Source organism: Canis lupus, chromosome 4 (assembly GCF_011100685.1).
Source record: "Canis lupus familiaris isolate Mischka breed German Shepherd chromosome 4, alternate assembly UU_Cfam_GSD_1.0, whole genome shotgun sequence".
Classification (NCBI taxonomy): domain Eukaryota; kingdom Metazoa; phylum Chordata; class Mammalia; order Carnivora; family Canidae; genus Canis; species Canis lupus.
In genome coordinates this window covers 21,849,220-21,873,068 of record NC_049225.1, presented here as the reverse complement: position 1 = coordinate 21,873,068, position 23,849 = coordinate 21,849,220, and the positions used below count along the sequence as shown (strand labels likewise).

The following is a 23,849-nucleotide window of genomic DNA, read 5'->3' as shown; positions in this document are numbered from 1 at the left end:
TTGCAGTTTTAAGATGGCTGCTTTAAAATCCTTTTCAAGATTCATTACCGTGTTGGCGTCCATTGTCTTTTTTCACTCAAGTTGTGATTTTCTTCGTTCACGATATGATGGGTTAGTTGTGTCTTAGACATGTTGTCTATTATGTAAATTTTATGTAAATTTTGTATTTTAGCAGTTATCCTCCACCAAGGCCTAGCACATGGGGCTCAGCCTACTTTATGGACTGTGGTTTCAATGGTGGTTTAATTTTCAGTGGCTTCGGACTGTTAACTCTGGTGTGCTTGGTTTTTTCTGGTGCTGTGGGGCTTCTGTTGGTTCCTGCAGGTGCTGCTTCAAGGCACTGGTGGGTATCTCTGGAGGAAGGGCATTGGATCCCTCAACTGATCCTCCCAACCCACCCTACTGGGCAAGTGTCCCTGGGTAGGGGAGGAGTCTTATTTAGCCTACAAGGATAAAGAGGCTTCCTGGACTAGTCTACCTGCTATAGCTGGGTTTCTCCCTTGGGCTCAGCCTGCCCACCCACCTAGGAGGCTCTTGGTGGAAATAGGGAGTCTGGAAAATACCTCCCTGGTGGCTTATTCCTGGCTAGTCTTCCCACCCTTGCCAAGTGGTATCATGCCGACCAGAGAGACTCCCATTCTCTAAAGGAGAGGAGTGAGCCTATTTTACTAGGTCAAGAGTTGAGAAAGACTCTCTAGTTGGGTGGTAGGATGCATGTGCTCTTGCCACTGTGCTGTTTTTTGGTCCTGGTCCCAAACCAGCTCACCTTTTTGCCACCTTTCAGAGTTTTCCTTTGATTGTCTCTTTTGCCATTTCCAGGATTGAAGCTGTGCTTAGCCATGAGGGGCAGGGAAAAATGGGTCTATGTATGCCATCTTGTTTGGACCCGAATCAGAAACATCAGCATTCAGATTTTAGCAATATTTCTCTTACTTCCTTTTAAGTGTATTTTTAAATGTTGTCTCAGTCATGGTCCTATGTGATTTCTTAAGTGATTTATTTGTCAGGATGAGAAATAGATTTTGTAATGAAAGATTGTATAGGGACATCTGGGTGGCTCAGTGGTTGAGCGTCTGCCTTCGGCCCAGGACGTGATCCCGGAGTTCCAGGATTGAGTCCTGCGTTGGGCTCCTGCACAGAGCCTGCCTCTTCTCCTTCTGCCTGTGTCTCTGTTTCTCTGTGTGTCTCTCATGAATAAATAAACAACAAAAATATATATAGAAAGAAAGATTATACAATGTGCAAGACTTCATAAGAATTGGCTCAGTTCAGTCCCGGTGGCTCAGCGGTCCAGGGCGTGATCATGAAGACCCAGGATCGAGTCCCATGTCAGGCTCCCTGCATGGAGCCTGCTTCTCCCTCTGCCTGTGCCTCTGCCTCTCTCTCTCTCTCTCTCATGAATAAATAAATAAAATCTTAAAAAAAAAAAAAAAAAAAAGAATTGGCCCACTAGTTAGGAATCAGCAAGGTTTTTGACAGTTTTCAATGCAGCAAATGATTGAATTTTTTCCCACGGACTTAGAAGTCAAATCTGACTATATCACCATGGTTAAATTACTTAACCTATTTGAGCTTTAGTTTTTCCATTTGTAAGATGATCATGAAGCCATCACAGGATGGAAGGAATGTAGGTGAAGGATTTCCACAGTGCCAGGGTGGTAAGAAAGGCTTACTCGATGGAGGCTGGTTGTTCATAATTGTAATCTCAACAACAGTGAGTGTGAGCAATGCATTTTTCCAGATAAGGGAATCTGAAACAGGCCCAGCTGTGTAAAGCGTCTGATTAAGAACTCCCACTGGAAATTCAAATTTCATTTTCACCATCAGAACGTAAGCCTGGAAAAAAAAAAAAAAAAACAGAACCTAAGCCTGCATGTGCTACAGCTATAAAGGCACTTATGTCCTATTTGATCAGTATATTTGGTCTGTGAGGGCTTAAACTGTTCTTTTACACAGAATGTTCCTTATATTTAGAAAGAGCTGCCCCTATTGCTTTCTGGGAGTCTGGGCAGAAGGGAATTAGCTTTTACAATGACAATAATGCTATACAAGTTGCTTTGTGGTGGGCAAATACTTAAGAATTAGGAACTTGAGTTCACTACCATATAGTTCATTGTTCCCTCTGCTAGTCTTTGGAATCTTTCCTTTAGTTATTACAAAACCTTTAAATTAACAGAAAATACTCATCAGAAGTAAGATTAAGCAATGAAAGAATCACAAGGTTATGTGGCAATCTGAATTTAAAAAGAAGCCTGAGATCAATTTGGCAGTCTCCATCAAAATTTTAAACTCACACTTACCCTTTGAGTCAGCAATTCTGCTCTGCGAATTCATTCCAGTTGACTAAGAATAGTCAACCAAGTGCATAGTGTATGGTGGCTTTGTTTAGTCCAGCAAAACCTGGAAAAACATCTAATTGTCCAGTTCAGAAGTGGCTAAATATGTTATCAGTACCATGTAGCAGTTAAAGAATAGTCATTGCATGGGCTGATATGGAAAAGATATTCAAAATATACAAGTGATAAGAGAACCTTGTACTCTAGCAGCCAACTATGGCCGGTGGGCCAAATCCCGCCTGCTGCCTGCTGCCAGTCTGGTCTGGTAACTAAAACTGCTTTGGAACACAGCCACACCCATTCATTTGCAAATTGCTGTGCCTGCCTTCAAGCTACAAGGGAGACTTTAGTAGTTGGGACAGAGACCATATGGCCCACAAAGCCGAAAATATTTACTATTCAACATGTTACTGAAGTCATTTGCCAACCCCTGCTCTATCCTATGATCCTCTTGGTATTTTTTTTTTTTTTTTTTACAAAGTAAGCATGGGGGAAAAGAGCTACATTCGCGGATATGCTTGTATGGGCACAATTTCTGGAAATAAACAAAACCAACCACAGCTAATAATGATTATCTCAGGAGGTAGGAATGTAGAGAACAGCATGGAAGATGTGGGGTCCAGCGAGTTTCCTTCCACTTGATGAGATTCTGCACTCTTTAAATTGTTTTTCTAAAAGCATGTGTGACTTATTTAAAAAAATTTTTTTTTTTAAAGAAAATCAAATGAAATAGAACACCAAGGACAGTGCTTAGCACAGCTCGTGGCAGAGTGCTCCCGGCTCAAGGCAGCCTCTCTCCTGGTGGTCCTTGAACCACGAGCACTGAATCACCTGAGATATTTGTAAAAAATAAAGAAGTAAATACAATATACATATTATAGATGATAGATAGCCTTATATATATGTAAAACAGTAGTATATACATATAATACCTACTGAATTACATTGGGCATGGCTAGGCCCTGAAATCTAATTTTGAACCAGTTCTCCCCTCCCCGGGTAATCCTAACATTCCTCAATGTTTGAAAACCGCTACTCTAATCATAAATCAGAGAAAGAGTTCTCAGCAGGTTGTAATATAATCAGCATGAGATAATCAGCAAACATCTACCACAGCAACAAAAATAGCTCCCATTTGTGGGGCGCCTGGCTGGCTTAATTGATAGAGCATCTGCCTCTCTATCTCAGGGTTGTGAGTTTGAGCCCCATGGTGGGTACAGAAGATTACTCGAAAAAAAAAAATCTTAAAAATAAGTAGCTCCAATTGGTATTTGCTAAGTAAATATCAGGCCCTGTTCTATATACTTTATGTAATTCATCTCATTTAATGCACTTGCAACATGGAACGAGGGAGGCCAAGTGACCTCCCTGAGGTCTCTGAGCGCCTTGGGCCAGGCCCTTTGCAAAGGGCTGGGAATGTGACACCATCCCAAGCCCCATGGCTCTTCCCACAGTGACAAGCTGGTCTCCTTCATCTGGCAAGTCACATCAGGTGGTCTCAAGAGGCTAACCACCTGGGTCACCTTCAACGTACAACTCCCAATCTTGGGAAATAAGGGGCTTGACCTGGTTGCCTTGGGAGGGCCTCTTCCAGTCTGACATGCAAGGCTCCACCTGAGAGCAGTAGTGTGGATGTTCCAGGGTGACCTGTGGCTCCTTGCTGTTGCGCTCATGCACCTGAGGCCACTGTCCCCTGACCTGTCTCCTTGCCCCTTCCCTGTGGAGGCAGATGACATCGTTGCACTGCATTCCAGCTTCAAGTCTACTTCCCTAGTCGCCCTGTCTCTCCTCCTAGCTTATTAAAGCACATTGCGAGCATGGAAGTGGGATCCCTAGACTCTCTGCCAGTTCTTCACAGGCAGAGGCCGTGTTCATGCCTGTCCTCCAGCACAGCACTGAGCCCACAGTGGGAGTTCACTAAGAACTTGATGCGTCTCCAATGGCTTTGAACAGAAACAACAGCTAAGCCACTCAGGCGTCCCTAAGATTTTCTCTTTACTGGGATTCTGGGTGGCTCGGTGTTGAGCCTCTGCCTTTGGCTCAGGTCATGATCCCGGGGTCCTGGGATCCAGTCCCACATCAGGCTCCCTGCATGGAGCCTGCTTCTTCCTCTGCCCGTGTCTCTGCCTCTCTCTGTCTCTCATGAAGAAATAAAATCTTAAAAAAAAAAAAAAATTCTCTCTTTTCCTCTCTCTCTGCCCCTCCCTCTTCCCTCTCTAAATAAAAATACAATACAAAAGATTGCTTTTCAGGATGATTTTTCTAGTCAACATTGTATGAAATCCTCCAGATGACAAAGGTCAAATGTTTACATTTGTCTCAAGATTTGAACAAACTTGTACATATTGACACAGATGGTATTCTGGTTTTTACCACTGAGCAGAAAGAAATAATTGCTTACATGTACAACATCCTTTCACCCATTTTAGAGTGCGGTATCCTGTAGCCTGGGGCATCTGTCAACTTGCTCAAAGCTGCCTATCTGGCAAGGAGAGTTTGCAGCTCTCCTGATAATTTGCCTGTGTTCTTCCTTCCTCCTGAGCCCCCCAAGCCATCCTTGTGATTTGGGACACCCCCTACCTCCACCTCTTGCAGCCAGCCTTCAGTCAGGGCCAGTAATCTAATGCAATAGCTTGCGCTAGGAGAGCCCTATACCTCCAGGGCACACACATTGGAGGTCCAAGTCCTGTGGACACAGTTCCCCTGGTTTCACCAAAGCTGGTGAGAAGCCTCAGAACATGGCTTTCTGCATCTGGACAGGATTCAAACTCAATGCAGAAGACTCACAGGATGAAAAGAAGGGGTAAAGGGGTGAGCTTGTTCATCCAATGCCCTCTGAATATTACTGGAGTTGCCAGATGGCCACCTGATGATTTTATTTATTTATTTATGAGATAGAGAGCAGGAGCAGGGGGAGGGCAGAGGGAGAAGCAGACTCCCGGCTGAGCCAGGAGCTGGATACCGGCTTGGCTGGATCCCAGGACCCGGGATCACGACCTGAGCTGAAGGCAGATGCTTAACCGACTGAACCACTGAGGGGCTCCTCCCCAAGGTGTTCTAATTACTGAGCATCTATAATATATTGGAGTATCTGACAGTGCTAGCTCCCCATCCTTGTTCATTTTCAGATCCTGTTTGTTCCCTGAATAGCCTTGTTTATTTTTCCATTTGAATTTTAGGCGGGAACAAAACAGGGTGGTTTAACATACACACACAACCTACTGATCCTATTATTACTTTCATGGGAATTATGTTAAATTTATAGTTGTATTTAAGGAGAATTAAGATGTTTATATTGGGCCTTAACTATCCAAAAACATCATTCATCCCATTATTTGACTTAGTTTTCCTATCTGTAAAATTGGAGTAATAATACGAAACTCGTAGGGCTGTGTCTTCAGAATTAAGTGAGGAAATGCTCATGTTAAAAGTTGCAAAAATGAATTCCTGCTCTGCGCCTTGCTCGCCTACCAGCTCAGGCTCGGCTACTGGACTATTCTGAACCTTGGTCCTCCCATTTGCAAAAAATGAGGATAATAACAGTATCTGCTTCATCAGGGCTGTAATCGAAGTCAAATTAAAAAGACAAATCGAGGGAGGATTCACGCCAAGGGCTCGGAGCACCGCCTGGACCCTAAGCGCTCAGAATATTAGCCGTTCCTCCCAAACAACAGGCTATCCCAGAGAACCGCGACGGAAAGGACGGGCTTTCTGGGACCCACCCAGGGTGGAGGGCTGTCGGGGAAACGCTTCTTTCCGAGAACCGACCAAGCCGCCGGTCGCCGGCCCCCCGCCCCCCCGCCCCGACTCCGTCCGACGGCAGCGGGACTCGAACCCGCGACCCCGAGCGAGCCCCCGCCCCCCCCGGCTCCCGCCCCGCCCCCGGGGCCGCGGCGCTGCCACGTCTCGCGCGTCCGGCTCTGCGTGCGGGAGGGGGCGTGGCCAAATGCGGGCCCGCCCCGGGATCGCCGTGCGGCCCCGGCGTGGCGGAGCGCCGTGACGCCACGAGGGGGCGGGGTCGAGACGCGCCCGGAAGTCCCCGGGGAGGGGCGTGTTGCGTATATCCGGCGAGTAGCTGGCGGTCCCGGGTGCTGCTGGGCTGTGTGCTGTGAGGGAGGGTCGACGCCGCCCGCCGCCCGCCGCCCGCCGCCCGCCGCCGCCGGAGGAGCAGCCCCGCCTCGGCCGTGAGCAGGGGGGCTGCTGCAGGGGAGGGAGCCGAGGGCCGGCGGGGCTGCCGCGGACGGCGGGGAGGGTCGGGGCGGAGGCCGGCGCGGGCGGAGTTGGGGGGGGAAGTGACACGCAGGCGGTTCTGCGGGGCCGCGGGGCCGGTTCTGGGCGGGGATGGGCCGCCCCGGCCGGGCCGCCGCGTTCCGATAGCGCCCGGGGTGCGGGCCGGTCGGCCTTACTCGGGGTCCCGCAGCCGCCGGGCGGGTGACCGTTGTGTGTCCCGTGCGCCCGGGTTTGCGGAGCGGTGGCCCGGCCCGGCCCGGCCCGGAGAGCCCCTAGCCTGGGCGGGCGTCCTGATGACTGTGCGTGGCCTGAGCCCGAGGGGGAATCGCGAGGCCCCGGAGGCTGTGCCTTGGCCGCGGCCCCGCGGGTCGCAGGAGGAGCTCGGGGGGTCGCTCCGGGGCGCGCCCGGCCTCCCCGCCTTCGGCCCTGAGTTCTCGTCCGCGAGGCCCGGGTCGAGCCGGTATTTCCTCCCCCCACCTTCCTCTTTTCTGCCCTCTCCGGTGCGTGGGAAAATTCCTCCGCGCGTTTGTAGAAGTCCGCGCTGGCCGGGGTCGTAGCCGAGGCCAGGAGCGCGCTTGCGAGGGTTGGCGCCCCGCGGCCCTCGGCGGGAGTCTCCCCCTTGCTCTCGTCCCTCCTCCGTCGGCCTAGGCCGGGACTGGGGGCTTGACCTTTACTAGCTACCCTGCAGCTCGGCACAGCTTCTTAGCCGAAAACCTGCTGTCCCTCCCGGGTCGGCCTGGAGCGGTGTTTCAGAGCCGTGACGAGTACGTGTAGGAAGTGGGAGCGTGTGCAGAAAGGAACGTACACACTGTTAGTGGCTGATGGTCGGTGTTGCCTGGTGCCCCTCTTTTTTTTTTTTTTTAAAGATTTTTATTTATTTATTCTTGAGAGACACACAGAGGCAGAGACACAGGCAGAGGGAGAAGCAGGCTCCTCGCAGGGAGCCCGACGCGGGACTCGATCTCGGGTCTCCAGGTCCACACCCTGGGCCCAAGGCCCGCGCCCAACCGCTGAGCCACCCGGGGATCCCCTCCTCTTCTTTATCTACTTCAGTCCTGAAAATTTGCGAATTTTAATTTGGGGTACATTGGCAGTGCTTCTGTGGTAGTTTAGAGTTCTTAAGTTTTAGAGTATGCTGATTTGCCATAAGATGCCATGAAGTGCCTTAAGGTGATAGAGTGGATCAAGGACAGGGAATAAATAGAGTGCTAATTATCAAAATACCATCCATGGGACACCTGGGTGGCTGCATGGAGCCTGCTTCCCCCTCTGCCTGTGTCTCTGCCTCTCTCTCTGTGTGTGTCTCTCATGAATAAATAAATACATCTTTAAGAAAAAAAAAGTGTAAAACTACTCACGAGGGGTACAAATCCTAAGGTCTCAAGGATGGAGGAGCCTCAAAGCCATTTCTCTGACTTTGAGGGGCAATACAACGCAACGCTTTGGGTCCAATAGTTTTTATGATTTTGTTAGCATCACCTGAAGAGTTTCTTCAAGCACTTTTCCATAGATCGTTTTGGAGGGAAGAAATATAGGACTTTTATTTATTTATTTTACATATTTTATTTATTTATTCATTCATGGGAGACACAGAGAGGCAGAGGGAGAAGCAGGCTCCCTGTGGGGAGCCCGATGTGGGACTCGATCCCAGGACCCCGGGATCACGACCTGGGCAGAAGGTAGATGCTCAACTGCTGAACCACCCAGGCGCCCCGAATTATAGGACTTTAAAGCAGAAGTGTCAAGGGAAGATAAATTGGAAAATCAGACCAGCTCAGTTCCCGTGAAAAATTCCTCAAAGGAGGGTTTTCCCGGGCAGCCCCGGGTGGCTCAGCAGTTTAGCGCCGCCTTCAGTCCAGGCCTTGATCCTGGAGACCCGGGATCAAGTCCCACATCGGGCTCCCTGCATGGAGCCTGCTTCTCCCTCTGCCTGTGTCTCTGCCTCTCCCTCTCTCTGTCTCTCTCATGAATAAATAAATAAAATCTTTTTTTTTTTTTTTTTAAAGGAGAGTTTTCCCATTGTCACCCTTGGAGAATTCATTGGGTTTGGAAGAATTCTAAAATGATGTGGTAAAACTTTACGGTATCGACCACAAACCAGTGTAGTACAAGTAAATATGTAACAATGGGTTTTAAAGGAGTGCCCGGAGTGGGAGTGATCTTAATCAGACAGAGGTCTCTGTAAAGATGAGCCACGTTTCTCCAAGTTGTAGACTGAGAAAAGTAGGGAAAGATGCCTGGTTTGGGAGAATTGTAGAGAAGAGGCACATTGTTCCTTTACTTACCTACAGTGGGAATTTAAAAGCAGGAGCTTTCTACGTGTATTTAAGTCATTAAACTTTTTAAAGTGCTAAGTTTCAAGACAAATTATCTAACATGCTAAATTGGTTTCTGCCAAAATATATCTTAATGTTACTGAAAAAAGCAAAAAAAAAAAACAAAAAAAAAAACCCCACGACCCCATAGTATCTTTTTATGAAAGCTTTTGCCTTAGACTCTCACCCAAACTCCCAAGCCTCATTTGGTCTTCTGTGATAAGAGCCGTAGAAAATAAGCATTAAACAGTCCCAAAAGCCAATAGGTCAGGCTTGATTTAAAAAAAAAAAAACAATCAAAACCCAGTAATTGGACAGAAAAAAAAAAATATATATATATATATATTTAGGTTTATTTCAGTGGTCTTTACCCTTAATGTGGGGTGCAAACTCCTGATCCCAAGATCAAGAGTCACAAGTTCCTCTGAGTCAGCCAAGAGCCCCCGAATTAACATATATTGTCCCTACTTTTCAACTTCTTTATCTAGCATTCTTTGAATGAAGAATATAGGTGGGTTTTTGTGGATAACCCTGTTAAAGTCACTACTAAGAGTAACAAAAGTAAATGTTTGTTTACCCCCTTTTTTTTTTTTAAGATTTTATTTATTCATGAGAGACACAGAGACAGGCAGAGACATGGGCAGAGGGAGAAGCAGGTTCCCCACAGAGAGCTATGCGGGACTCCATACCAGGACCACAGGACCACAGCCTGAACCAAAGGCAGACACTGAACCACTGCGCCACCCAGCCCCCCCCAAAAAAACAAAAGTTCATGAAAATTGTATTTGATAGCAGTTGATCGCATTTAGTGTAGCCTTGTGCTCACATGCTCTTGCTGATGGAGAGGAGTGAAAGTGGGGGATCTTTTTTTTCTGTGCCAAATGAGATATTTAGGTAAAAGTTCAGTGACCAGAAAATGCTGACCCTGAGAACTTTGACACCACCACTGGCTTTAGATGTTACCCTTTTCTTTCAGAGATCTTGCTTATCGCCAATATATGTATGTAGATCTTTTAGTAGCTTTGAGGCATCTCTTGTTTTGTCTAGGTTTATGGAAAACAGTAGGAAAAGTGGTCTTAATATTAGTACTAATTAAGGTGTGTACTTGGCTAGGAATCTACTTCTACGCCCTGAGCAAGTATTCTTATTTTAAGAGAATCCCTCTTTGTAAAATGGGTTAGATCTTGATTACTCACTTTATGAAAGGATTCTCTTATTTCTTCATGGTTCTCCAAAATAGCAGTATCATTTCTTTTTATAAGTTAAGACACAAATCTGCAAGAGGGATTAAATACTGTTTAAGAAAGAGCATTGGCAGGGTGCCTGGGTGGCACAGTCAATTAAGTGTCCCACTCTTGGTTCAATTCAGGGTCGTGAGCTCCAGGGTCTGTGCTCAGTGGGGCATATGCTTGAATTCTCTCTCAAATAAATAAATAGATCTTAAAAGAAATAGCAATCATTGGTAAGTGGAGCAGGGCAAATTATTGTCAGCCATTAGGATTTTGGTGACTTTTTTAGAGCTGTTTATAAGGAAAGGTTAATATACTTTTCATTCAGGTTAATGTGCTTTTTCACTCTTATTTTCTGGTGTATCAGTGTGACATTTTTTAAAAAAAGATTTTATTTATTTATTTGAGAGAGCACAGAGGGAGAGTAAGAAGGAGCAGACTCCCCGCTGAGCAGAGACACACACACACACCCCCCAGGACCCCAAGATCATGATTTGAGCTGAAGACAGATGCTTAACCGACTGAACCACCCTGGCACCTCCAGTGTGACATTTTTATCTAGATTATTGATGTGACTGATTTCTTAGAGGTGTTGCTAACTGGTTGACAGAGTATCCAGGGGATGTAGATGATCAGCTGCTTGGAGGAGTACACAGTAAAAGAGGAAAGTATAGCTTTAACTCCTATCCTTAGAGTATCATAGATTGAAAATTGTTAGAAAACCAGGAGTTTGTGCAGATCTGAGGACCCCAGAGACTTCCCTTCAGAGTACAAAATCCTTTATTTTCTTATGCTTGAAAATATGGGACAGTAAACATGCATCAGGGTTACAGAATAAGAGTTAACTTCTCCAGAACTGTATTAACATTCAGAAAGCTAATGTTTGCTGCTTTCATATTTTATACAGGTAGTAACCGTTAATAATGTCTTTCATCTTTGAGTGGATCTACAATGGCTTCAGCAGTGTGCTCCAGTTCCTAGGTAAAACCATTTCCTTGAAATATATCATAGGTTTCAAACTTTGTACATTTCAATAAAAATACAAGCAGCCTTTGGTAAGTAGAAAACAAAATTATGTTAAAATTTTTTTCTTTTTTAGGACTCTACAAGAAATCTGGAAAACTTGTATTTTTGGGTTTGGACAATGCGGGCAAAACCACTCTTCTACACATGCTCAAAGATGACCGATTGGGCCAACATGTTCCGACATTACATCCAAGTAAGTTTGAGAATACCAGGTGACCTTTTGATATTTGAAGGTCGATGTCATGGTTTGGGGATGAATCCTCAGTTGATGCAGTTCTTGTATTAACTGAAGTCCCAAAAGATAGCTCACTTGAAAAAATTCCCTGTAGGACACACTCAGGTCACATGCCCCTAAATCTAACCCTCTAGGACTCTGTCAGTATCTATTCTCACTAGTTCTGTAAGGGGACACATTTCCCATATCTACTTCCAAGAAGTAGCAGGCATATTGGAGAAAAAGAAACTTGACTTTTCAGAATAATTTAAGAATGTTTTCACCCTTGTATCCTTTTCTTTATAAGGTAAAAGCTTCATTAAGTTTTGCATTTATATTGGCTTACAGTATTGGGAGTTGGGTCTTTTTTGCTTGGAGGAATTTATTTCTTTTTTCTATTTTGACAATTTTTCAGCATCAGAAGAGCTGACAATTGCTGGAATGACTTTTACAACTTTTGATCTTGGTGGGCATGAGCAAGGTAAGAGGACAATTCAGTGGAAGAATGGTATTGACTTATGGTTCTTTTATACCCTCTTATTTTTTTTTAAAGTAGTGTGACATTTTTACCTTTTAAATTATTGAGATCTTAAAGTTGTTTTATTTACTTCTTGTTTTTAAGTACTTTCAAACTTGTCCAAAGTTGCATAAATACAGAGAACTCCACTCCTTTATCCCTTTTGCCCCAATTTATTAGTCTCCTTCTCTATGTAACACATACTAATATTTATGTTATCAAACCTAGGAAGTTTTATTTTTTATCTACTCTGTAGTATGTATTTCTCTTTTTGTTGATTGCCTCCATAATCTTCTTTATAGCATTTTTCTTTTGGAACAAGATCTAGTACAGTATCAAATTTAATCTTATCTCTTTTATATCATTTATTCAGTGGAGTATAAGTGGGTAGAATATTTTATTATTTGTACCTAATTCAAATATGTTAAAAGTTGCAAAAATAATACAGTGATATACATGTGACCACTCTGATCTGTTTTGTGTACTCTATCCACGTGGGGCAGTTGGTAGAAGATTACCTTCTATCTTATTGTTCTCATAGTACTTTCTGTCTTATGCAGGTCATCTCCATTTGGTTCTTAGACTCCTGTCGGGTATCTTGTGTGGGTTTTGGAGATATGTATAATGGGGCATCTTTTTCTTTATTTATTAAAAGATTTTATTTATTCATGAGAGACACAGAAAGAGGCAGAGGGAGAAGTAGACTCCATGCAGAGAGCCTCACGTGGGACTTGATCCTGGATCCCGGGATCAGGCCCTGAGCCGGAGGCAGACGGTCAACTGCTAAGCCACACAGCATCCCGGGGCACCTTTTTCTGATGGACACTTTACATTTGGCAAGATTCTAGGCTTAGGAGTAAAACATTTAAGATGTGGGAATATTGTGGAAAGTAGAAAATAGAAACTATTAAAAGGCTTTATTTATTCATGAGAGAGACAAAGGGAAAGGGAGAAGCAGTCTGTCTCCCTGTGGGGAGCCTGATGAGCCTGATGTGGGACTCAATCCCAGGACCCTGGGATCACCGCCTGAGCCAAAAGCAGATGCTCCACCACTGAGCCACCCAGATGCTCCCTATTATAGCTTTTTAAAATAGGTAAAAGAATAGAATATTGATAGCTTTTATTTTTTAGCTAAGTAACTTTATTTTATTTATTTTTTAAATATTTTATTTATTTATTTGTGTGAGAGAGAGAGAGAAGCAGAGACACACACAGGCAGAGGGAGAAGTAGGCTCCATGCAGGGAGCTCGATGTGGGACTCAATCCTGGGACTTCAGGATCATGCCCTGGGCTGAAGGCAGGTGCTAAACTGCTGATCCCCTAGCTAAGTAATTTTAACCAAAAATCTAAGGAGTGATCCAAATGATTTTATAGTCAGTGATTTCATTAACATATAATTACATTTGTTTTAGTCACGTAATATTTATATCCCATAAAATCATATGTAGTGTGGTCATAATCACATAAAATAACTACAGAAAAAAGATTGGCAGAATATATACAAAACCAGCAGTAGGTGTGTTTCAGTGGAGGATTTTAGATGGATGATCTTGCATCCTTTTTTCTATAATGAGCTTGTATTGTTTTCATTTGGGTAAGAATGGGTGTATGGTGGCTTTTCCGCTTCTTTCATAAGGATTTGTAACTGCTTACAAATTTAAATTCAGAGATAATACTATTATGAGAGTTGAACGGAGACCATCTGGAGAATGCAGGAATAGAGGTTTTTAGACCTCTGAAAGGAGACTTACGTGTTATTTGGTGTGATAAATTTAGCTTTCAGGTTTTGATAGATTATAAGGGAGAATGTGTTATATGTAGTTTTGTTTTGTTTGAGGAAAGTTTATTTCATAGAAATACTTTATTATAATAACTTAGTCACCATTTTACAGAAGTTGCTAAAATACTATATATTTGAAGATTGTCTTTTTAAAAAAAACTTTAAAAATCTAGCCTATTAAAGTAGGCCAGGATCAGGGTACCTGGCTGGCTCAGTCAGAAAAACATGGGACTCTTGGTATCAGGATTGTGAGTTCGAGTCCCATGTTGGGTACAGAGATAACTTAAAAAAAAAAACAAAAAACAAAATAAAACCCCATTGGTTCAGGGTCCATGTAACAAAGTGAGTACACACTCAGCATATAAATATGGAAGGTAAAAGTAGAAGTTCCCCCAGCCTCTCCTTCCCCATCCCACTTTTCAGAGGTAACCATTATTAATTGTTTGATGTAGAGATTCTTTGTTTATTCATCCATTGAAAGTGCCAGAAATGAATGGCTTAGAAATTATAATTAAAGCATCACTTCCCAAACCATTATCAGTTCATGTCATAAACAAACAAACAAAAATTTATAAGTCTTCCTGGGTTAAATATGGCAGACTGGGGTAATTGCCCGGGACTTCAACCAGCTGTGAAGCCCAATCCCCTGAAAATGGATGGAGCTAGTTAGTGTGTTGTACACAGACATACTGATTAGTTAGGATTTAACTTAGGATGGATGGTATATGGACAGGTCTTTTGCATCCTGATGAATTTAACTCAGGTTGCAAATGGCTTCAGGGTTGAGGTAAGTCATTCAATTGAGTAAAAGTGACTAGGTGTCCGTAGGGAGTGGTGGAAACTGCCAAATGGTAGAGTCCAGACCTCTTCTAAAGGGGTGGACACCATTCAGTTCCAGCTGATGAGTGATGTGTGGGTAGGTATGTGTAGGGTTGCCAGATGTTACAGTTTTTCCTAAAATCAGGCAGAAAACCTTGATGTTTTAATTTGAAAAAATCAGATTCAATTCATGGATCATCAGTGTATATACCCTTTGTTCTGATTTAATACTTATTAGGGCTTAGAGAATCCACATGGAGTTGAATCCTATTGAAACTGAGCCAAGGTATGCCCATTTTAGGGCAAAAAATAGATCTATTTTTCAAAATACTTTTTTTTTTTTTTTAAACTTTAATGCAACTACAAACTTTGTCTTTTAGCACGCCGGGTTTGGAAAAATTACCTCCCAGCAATTAATGGGATTGTCTTTCTGGTGGACTGTGCAGATCATCCTCGCCTCATGGAATCCAAAGTTGAGCTAAATGTATGATTATATTTTTTCCTTTTTTGGCCTCTATTTCTTTTAAGGAATACAGGTCAGTAGTGCTAGTACTTCAGCATTCCAGTTAACATTTGATGAAACTCCTAGTTACAGGAAGAAAGTGTTTTAAAATCTAAGACCCTGCTTTTCAGTGTCCTGAGCAAACTCAGCTTGAACTGGTGTAAGTTAACTTTGTTTGTATTTATCATAGGGTGACTGTCCAGTTTGTTCAGATACTCCCCAGTGTGCGCCTGTTGCCCTAGCATTATAATCGCCTTCTCCCTTCAGGGATCATGGATGGTCGCGAAGCATTGGCGGAGTGAAACCCTAAGAGAGATTAAGGGTTCTTTATGTGTTTGAATGTGGGTTCTCACTTGTGCCTGCCCACTCTCTCACTGAATGACTTCACAGACCTTCACTGTCTGTTCTCAGCCTTCAGTTTTGGTCATGGGCAGCATTTGATACTGTTGAATTTTCTCCTTTCTCAACATTGCTTCTTGGCTTCTCAGTTTCTCTGTAATGTTGCCTTTGTTAATCCTACCCTTTGTTGACCCATACTGGGTCACCCTGCACCTCTTATTTAATTTGTAACTGTCTCTCTACATTCTTGTTCCTGGCAATTTGAACCTGTTACACATTTATTTGTAAGTATGCTTCTTGAATCTATAGCTCTGGTCTATGTAGAGTGGCTTATAGGGCATTCCTTCCCTTATTTGACCTCTTGGCATTGGCATTCTCTTATTTCTTTGAACTCCCATTTGCATTCTTGGTTTTGGTGTGTTCTCTCTGGCTAATACGTCTCAGATTCTTTCACAATCACCCATTCTGCTTAACCCTTAAATCTTGGCGTCCCCCAGATTCTGTACTTTCTCCCAGACACTGGTCCTCCCACATGCCGATGACTCCCATATGGATTTCTCTTGTATGAACCTCTCTAGCTCTAGCCTCATACAGAATGTTACCTACTAGAAAACTCCACCTACCAATTCTGGTCTCCCAGAATGGAACTCTTCCCCATCGTCTACCTGGATATGTGGTCCAGAGCCTGTGAATGACTGTAGATTTTGCTACCACCCTGCCACATTTTATAATGCTAGAAGGAACGTTTTTAGATCTATCATTGGCTTATTTAATATTCTTCAATAGATATCATCTTTGGGCTAAAGTCTGGAAATCCTTTGCATAGCACATAACATCTTTCCTGATCTCTCCTCTGTTTATTTCTCCAGCTTTTTTTTCTCTTTATTGCTTACCTTGAACTACATTCCAAACATAAAGAACAACTTGTCCTCCTTTCAGTATGCACAAGTGGCTGTCCCTGCCTGACTTTCTCGTCTGACCCCCACCCACTTTCACTAGTAAATTTAAAAACGTCCTTTAAGAGATCCCAGAGTTCAGCCATGACCTCTTCTAGGAAGCTTTCCCTGACCTCTTGGTCTTACTCTCCACCTTATCAGAGTCTATGATCTTTACTGGTTTTCTTGTAGGTCTCTATCAGATCGTGAACTTAGGAGGGACCTAGTTTTGTTTGTGAAACCCTTGCACCTAGCAAAGCATCAGACATATAGTAGGTATCTGGTTACTATTCAGTCAATGAATGACATCTTTATTCTGATTTTGTCTAGCATTTCTGGGAACCTAAAATGGTCAAAAGTATATTTCCCTTTATCCCTTCAGTTCTACTTCTTTCCAAGCTTTTCCTGTCAATGGGCACTGGATTCCCAGGCTTAAAAATCTGTGCTGGCTCAGGTCCCTCTTCTCTGTCTTATCATCTAGACATCAGTCTCTTATCTTCTTTCTCCACAGTCCCTGCTGCACTATTCCTTGGACTCTGCTATCTTAGGTCAAGTCAGTGTCTCTTATCTAAGGACACATAGGTGCTTTGTATGAATTCATTGTGTTTCTTTACACACACATTCCTTTTTTTTTTTTTTTTTTTTAAGATCTTACTTATTTGAGAGAGAGGCAGAGGGAGAAGGAGAAGGAGGGAGCCTGATGTGGGCCTGGATCCCAGGACCCCGAGGTTGTGACCCGAGCTGAAGGCAGACACTTCATCAACTGAGCCACCAGGTGCCCCTTTACACACAGATTCTATCCAGTAATTTCTGGATTTGGAGTCTTTAGGATCTATTGCAGCTAGCTTCTTAGACTGGCACCATAATGTTGATCATGCTTCCCATTCTGTTTTATGATGTTTCAACATAAAGACAGGGAGTTGTCCATGTGGCTTTCTGAATTCTTTTCCTACTGTAAAGCCATTGCTTAAATTATCCCTTCTCCTTTCCCTCTATCCAAATCCTGTCCATCTTTGAGAGCTTAGTTTGTATTCTGCAACTTTGCTAACACGTTCCTTAAGCTCACCATTTTCCTTGCCATTTGATTTCCCCAAATGTCTTTCAGTATTTATATTCTGTCCCTATTCATTGTGACACTTAATCATCCACTTGTCTTACTTAGTTGACAGATGTAAAAACACGGAGTGAGGATTTCTTGAAGCCAGGGATATGTCTTGCCTTTCTTTTTGTATTCCTCTTAGTGCCTGAGATAATGATTTGCGTGCGTTGGGCACTCAGTGAATACTTGGGGACTTCGTGTAGCCATCTTGGAGATTCTGTAGCCAGAGCATTCAGTCTTCTAGGACTGCTCGGTGGATAGCCTGAGGATGCTCTGTGGCTGAGTGATTTATCTGTGAGTTAAGGTTGTAAATAGACACAGCCTTAAGTTGCGGTTTTGAGGCTGGTTATTTTTACCTATCGTCAAGGTAGTTTTTAGGGCTTACCTAATGTTAAGAATGTTTTATAATGTCAAGACTTTTAGTTCATCACTTAGGTAATAAAAATGATCAGATTTCACTTTACATTTGATACTTTATAGACAAGTGAAAGTCTGGGTTGTTTTCGTATCTGGTGGGCATTCGTAGATTCCTTACCTACTTCTGTTTTGTTGTCTTTAGGCTCTAATGACTGATGAGACAATATCCAATGTGCCAATCCTGATCTTGGGTAACAAGATAGACAGAACAGATGCAATCAGTGAAGAAAAACTCCGGGAGATATTTGGGCTTTATGGACAGACCACAGGAAAGGTAAGAGAAAAATCTTCAGGGCACATATTAAGGAAATATGAATTAATTGGTACATATGAATGGAAATATGAATTCATACAAATTTCACAGTTTTGGGGGGGGCATTCATGTTTTGCTATCTAGATTTTTTTTTTTTTTTTTTTTTAATTTATGATAGTCACACAGGGAGAGAGAGAGAGGCAGAGACACAGGCAGAGGGAGAAGCAGGCTCCATGCACCAGGAGCCCGACGTGGGACTCGATCCCGGGTCTCCAGGATCGCGCCCTGGGCCAAAGGCAGGCGCTAAACCGCTGCGCCACCCAGGGATCCTTGCTATCTAGATTTTACTTGTCTTTCAGAAATTTAACTGGGCCTAGGGTTTACCATAGGTGATTTATAGTCCCTCTGAAGGCAGGAGCCTGTTCTTTCACTGTTTTCCAATGAGGTTTTCTTCAGGTATATGAGGATGAAGAAATTGGTAGGAAAGGCATACTTATCGGGGATCCCTGGGTGGCGCAGCGGTTTGGCGCCTGCCTTTGGCCCAGGGCGCGATCCTGGAGACCCGGGATCGAATCCCATGTTGGGCTCCCTGTGCATGGAGCCTGCTTCTCCCTCTGCCTGTGTCTCTGCCTCTCTCTCTCTCTCTCTGTATGACTATCATAAATAAATAAAAAAATTAAAAAAAATAAAAAATAAATAAAAAAAAAAAGGAAAGGCATACTTATCAATTTAAGAATTTTTTACTCTTTCAAATCTAATTCAGAGAAATCTTTTTTTCTTTTTTTTTCTTTTTAATTTTTAAAAAATTTTTATTTATTTATGATAGTCACAGAGAGAGAGAGAGAGAGAGAGAGAGGAGAGACACAGGCAGAGGGAGAAGCAGGCTCCATGCACCAGGAGCCCGACGTGGGATTCGATCCCGGGTCTCCAGGATTGCGCCCTGGGCCAAAGGCAGGCGCCAAACCGCTGCGCCACCCAGGGATCCCTTTTTTCTTTTTTTTTAAAGATTTTATTCATGAGAGACAGAGAGAGGGGCAGAGACATAGGCAGAGGGAGAAGCAGGCTCCTCGCAGGAAGCCCAATTCGGGACTTGATCCCAGGACCCTGGGATCACGCCCTGAGCCGAAGGCAGACAGTCAACTGCTGAATCACCTAGGCGTCCCTGAATGCTTATGTTAATGAGAATGTCCTTTTTAAAAAGACTATTTCTTTATTTGAGAGAGAGAGCACGAGTGAGGGGAGTGAGGGGAGTGGCAGAGGCAGAGGCAGAGGGAGAAACACTCTCAACCAAGCAGGGAGTCCCAGGAGGGGTTTGATCCCAGGACCCTGAGATCGTTACCTGAGCCTAATGCAGATGCCTAACCGACTAAGCCACCTATGAGCCCCTCTTTTTTTGGTGTCGTGTCGTGTCGTGTCGTGTCGTGTCGTGTCGTGTCCTTTCCTTTCCTTTCCTTTCCTTTCCTTTCCTTTCCTTTCCTTTCCTTTCCTTTCCTTTCCTTTCCTTTCCTTTCCTTTCCTTTCCTTTCCTTTCCTTTCCTTTCCTTTCCTTTCCTTTCCTTTCCTTTCCTTTCCTTTCCTTTCCTTTCCTTTCCTTTCCTTTCCTTCTTTTTTTTTTTTTTTTTTAAGATTTTTTATTTACTCAGAGAATGAGAGGCAGAGACACAGGCAGAGGGAGAAGCAGGCCCCATGCAGAGAGCCCGATGCGGGACTCATCCAGGGTCTCCAGGATCACGCCCTAGGCTGCAGGCGGCGCTAAACCGCTGGGCCACCTGGGCCACCGGGGCTGCCCTGTTGTTGTTTTTTCAAAGATCTTTTTGTTTCTTAGAGAACATGCATGATGGTGGAAGGGGCAGAAGGAGAGAACCAAGCAGGCTCCCCACTGAGTGAGGAGCCCCATACGAAGCTTAATCTTATGACCCTGAAATCATGACTTGAGCTGAAACCAAGAGTCGGACGCTTAACTGAGCTACCCAGGCCCCCCAAGAATGTCCTTATTTCCAAAGAGTCTTAGACCTCTGCCCATTAAGGAGCATGCTGATTCTGTGGGTCTTTTTCCTGGTTAGCTGCCATAACTTGCCAGATGCTAGTGTGTTCAAAGAAAAGGCTCTTTACAAAGAGAGTTTGGGGAAGTCATCTTTATGGCCTGGACCACATTTCTATAGTGAATTCCTACTTCCATTTGCTTTTGAGGAATGAAGAAAGTGATTGGTGATCACTCTTTCAAGCTTTTCTGCCACAGAAATGCTAACAGGCCTTTCTTGGTTTTGCCTCCCTTAGGGGAACGTGACCCTGAAAGAGCTGAACGCGCGCCCCATGGAAGTGTTCATGTGCAGTGTGCTCAAGAGGCAAGGCTACGGCGAGGGCTTCCGCTGGCTTTCCCAGTATATTGACTGATGTTTGGACAGTGAAAATAAAAGAGTTTTCCTTCTCTGGACTGATCCTATTCACAGCTTCCTCATGAACTTTTCTAATAGAACAAGGAAAGCTCTTCAACCGTGTCTGGCGTTGAGAAGCCAAGAATCTCTGTCAGTCAGCTCTCTCATTGCCCAGTGGTGATACGTGCTCTTCTCCACACTGTTGGGAGGTGACGCTGCCCCACGTGCCGGCGCAGGTCAGCATCCCGGGTCTTGGAAGCTGGCAGGATTTGCTGAGTAAAGCTGTGTGCCAACATGGGGCACCTGAAAAGAAAAACACGTCTCACCACTGTGGTTGATTTCAAAAGAAAGTGATTCTATTTTTTAAAGAAAGTGTTGTTAATGTAATTGGTGTCCCTCCTAACTTTTTGAGTTAAAAATTTCCTTGGTCCAGAGTTTTCTATTCCTTTTTTTTTTTTTTTTTTTTTTTTTTGGATCTAGTGAATGGCATTTAGATACTTCATAATATTATGCACAGAAACACATCGGAGGCCAGAACTCCCGTGAAATGAACCTACTCCTGTTGCATTAGCAGGTCAGTGAGAGAAGTTCCCCTGTGTCTGGCTGCCCGGCAGTAGGTGGCCCCACTTTGTGCAGCGAGGAGCCAGGAAGGGCAGGGCCTGGCCTGGCACTTGTAGCAGGTTTCCACCACGGAAGCCAGGATCATTCCTCATTGTGGTATGTAGAGCAGATTGTTCACTGTGGAGGACTTCTTTAGAGAGGGGTTATTTTATTATTTTTACTTCTAAAGTTACAAATTTCAGCTAGTCTTTGCTTTTATACTGTTGGGAAACTTCGTTTCTCTCCATAGCACCTTTTTCATTTTCAGTTTCATAAATGACTCTTGCCTCATGAAAGAGAACATCTCCCATGTTGTCCTACACTGCAGGTGTGTGTCTGTTACTTTTGCACAGATTCTAGGGGAAAATTTTTTGAAGAGGTGAGTCCCACAGGACAGTTAACAGCCGACGGGCTTTTAATTCTATGAGTTGAGAACTTAAAAATCTGGTATTTGTAGCATTTGCTTGGATCCAGGAAAGATTTATTTAGTGGGCTTTATTATATGTGCTGCTGAAGTGAGCACTACTTAGTGGGCTTTAAAATTCTCACTTGCAGGATTTGGTCTCTTTATGGGACTGTTCATGGCTCTTTTTATCGGTTACCTTTTTTTTGGTATGGAATTGCCTTTCACCATTCCAGAAGTAAGCTGGGAAAACTCTAATCTAATCTAATAGCTTTGTGTAGTGCTATTCCTTTTGAGCCAGCACATCACTTGTCAGTAAGAGCTCAGTATAAAAAGCCTCAGCATGCCCAGTAGTGTGATGAGGATCATTTTTATAGCATTCGTTTTTCTTGGTGCCACGAGTAAAATTGGGTTTTCATGATTTTGACCAATATTAGATCCTTTCTTAAGATGAGTGGATATCTTCATTTTTCTTTAATGAGAGATTAAAAGTAGTTTCCTCAAAACAAAATTGTGATGATGATGCTTTATTTGCAAAGGATTGAACTAAATTCAGTGGATTCTTGTGTCTAATGTGAGGGTAAGGAAAGTGTGGATAACATACTCCAGAGGTGAGAGTATTGTTCTTTAATGGATTTCTCGTTGTTAGTCTTCAGTACTGACCTATTAGAAAAGCATATGTTCTCACTGCCAGGTACCAAATGCAGAGGCTCAGTAAAGGATAAATCTGGGAAGAGCATGCCTTTTCTTTATTAGCAGGCATAGCTGGATTAAAACAAAATTGTGGGTTTGGAAAGAGGTGAAAGCCTTAAATGAACAAATCTAGCTAATGGTGAATGAACTAGGTAGTTAACTTGCATACTTTTAATTCCTTTGGCTAAAGGTAACCCATACTTCGTTATCCAGAGACATGAGAAGTATGATTGCAGTGCTAGTTTTCTTGTTTTCGTTTTTTTCCCATTTGTCCCTAATCACTTTGTAGCAAGCTAGAAAACTGTGGATTCTACACAGCTCAGCTCTTTGTGAAAGTGGTTGACCACTGGAGAAAGAGGGGATTGAAAAGTCAGTTGGCATCCGTCTATTTCTTGCTCCACAGAAAACACTGTTCCTATAATAAGATCGCAAAAGAAGCCGCTGTGAGGAGCTTGACTCTTAACAGTAAGGATCAGAGCTTTGTACAGGAATTCCCATAAATTGAGACTTTTCATTCTGTTTTATCAGAGTGCATATATGTCCTATTTCAGGAAAAGTTAAAATGGTCATTTGCAAAAGAAAGTCAGTCTGTATCTAAGCATTTTAATAAAAAGTTAAAACAAACTTGCTATCTTGTTCCATTTATTTTTTTCATGTATTTGCATTGGTTTGTTCTGAGTTTGAACATCCGCTGACGTTTGTTGTGTGTGTGGTGGGGGTGGGGAAGCAAAAGTTATTTCCTACTTATGAGAAGTAAGAGGATAAGAAAGACTTTGCTACTAGGAGGAAAAAAAACCTAGGCCAATTCACACATTTTATTCAAAGTGATAAATTTAGTACCATTTGAGAAGCTTTGAACATGTGATGATCCCAGGATTGGGGGTATGCTTTTTTTTTTGGGGGGGGGGAGGGATATACTTTTTAACAAAATCTCATACTAACATACTAGCAAGGACTGGGTCCAGTTTAGCTATTTACCATTTTATACAGAATTGGAGAGATTCATCTGAATGCTACATTTGGTAAAGTAGGAGAAGGAATGAAGCGTGTGCTTGTGCATTTACTAGGCTTGTAGGAAGCCTTGTTTTTAGAAAACCCAAATGAGATTCTAAAACTAAGGTAATAGGACAAATAGAATGGGAAGCAAAATGCAACAGGTCCTTTTTGATCGAGTATTAAAAAGTGTTAGAGGCTGAAACTAATGTCCCTGTTACTAAGATGATGCCATGGGTTCTATGTTTATATGCATTGTCTGCGTCGTTTGAGTTAGAGTGGAACGTGAGAAGTACAGACTCAGGGAGCCCAGCACTCAGGGGGTCTCACCTCGGCTGTTGGCTGTGACTTGGAACTCTATACTCTGATGCTGTAAACAGAAAAACCTGACGCAAAACAGTTCAGGCTGGAGGCTTGAGCGTCATTAAGGGAGAATCCTGGGACTCTAGAGAGAAAGAAACTCTTAATTGCCAGGAAGTTGGGATAGTTTTTCCTGCGATCGAGGCATTGTCTGTGTCACAGAACCAAAAGAAGACAGATGGGAAGACTGCTAATTTCTGTCCCATCTCAAACTATGATGCGTTGTCATCTAACTCAAACAGCTTTGTGTCACTGGGGGCATTGCAAACATTACCCTGTGTCATGCTGGGGAATACCCTGAGCAGCATTCGTTTTATTCAGAAACTGAGGCAGCAAGGTTATGTGATTTAAGTACTGACTGAATAATTTTTGTTAATGCTGACAGAAAAATGTACCAAAATAATCTGGGCTGCT

The 23,849-nt window shown here is 43.4% G+C and overlaps 1 protein-coding gene across 2 annotated transcripts; it reads left to right on the top strand.

Moving 5' to 3' along the window:
* Positions 1 to 6,407: 6,407 nt before the first annotated feature.
* Positions 6,408 to 22,706, top strand: SAR1A (secretion associated Ras related GTPase 1A). 2 transcript variants are annotated; one of them, XM_038534199.1, is made up of 7 exons: positions 6,408 to 6,520; positions 11,018 to 11,091; positions 11,210 to 11,329; positions 11,766 to 11,831; positions 14,847 to 14,950; positions 17,901 to 18,032; positions 20,289 to 22,706. In XM_038534199.1, exons 2-7 carry the CDS (start codon positions 11,034 to 11,036, stop codon positions 20,403 to 20,405), a joined length of 597 nt encoding a protein of 198 aa, XP_038390127.1. In that variant the 5' UTR covers positions 6,408 to 6,520; positions 11,018 to 11,033; the 3' UTR covers positions 20,406 to 22,706. The 2 variants fall into 2 exon arrangements, with proteins under 2 accessions (XP_038390127.1, XP_038390128.1); XM_038534200.1 differs by lacking the exon at positions 6,408 to 6,520 and adding an exon at positions 7,145 to 7,330.
* The last annotated feature ends 1,143 nt before the right edge of the window (positions 22,707 to 23,849 follow it).

Excerpts from the sequence above, each read along its gene's own strand:
- SAR1A (XM_038534199.1), top strand. The coding sequence starts at position 11,034 with ATGTCTTTCATCTTTGAGTGGATCTACAATGGCTTCAGCAGTGTGCTC. Across the intron at positions 11,330-11,765 it reads TGTTCCGACATTACATCCAA|CATCAGAAGAGCTGACAATT; the intron begins GTAAGTTTGAGA and ends ACAATTTTTCAG. Across the intron at positions 11,832-14,846 it reads TCTTGGTGGGCATGAGCAAG|CACGCCGGGTTTGGAAAAAT; the intron begins GTAAGAGGACAA and ends TTTGTCTTTTAG.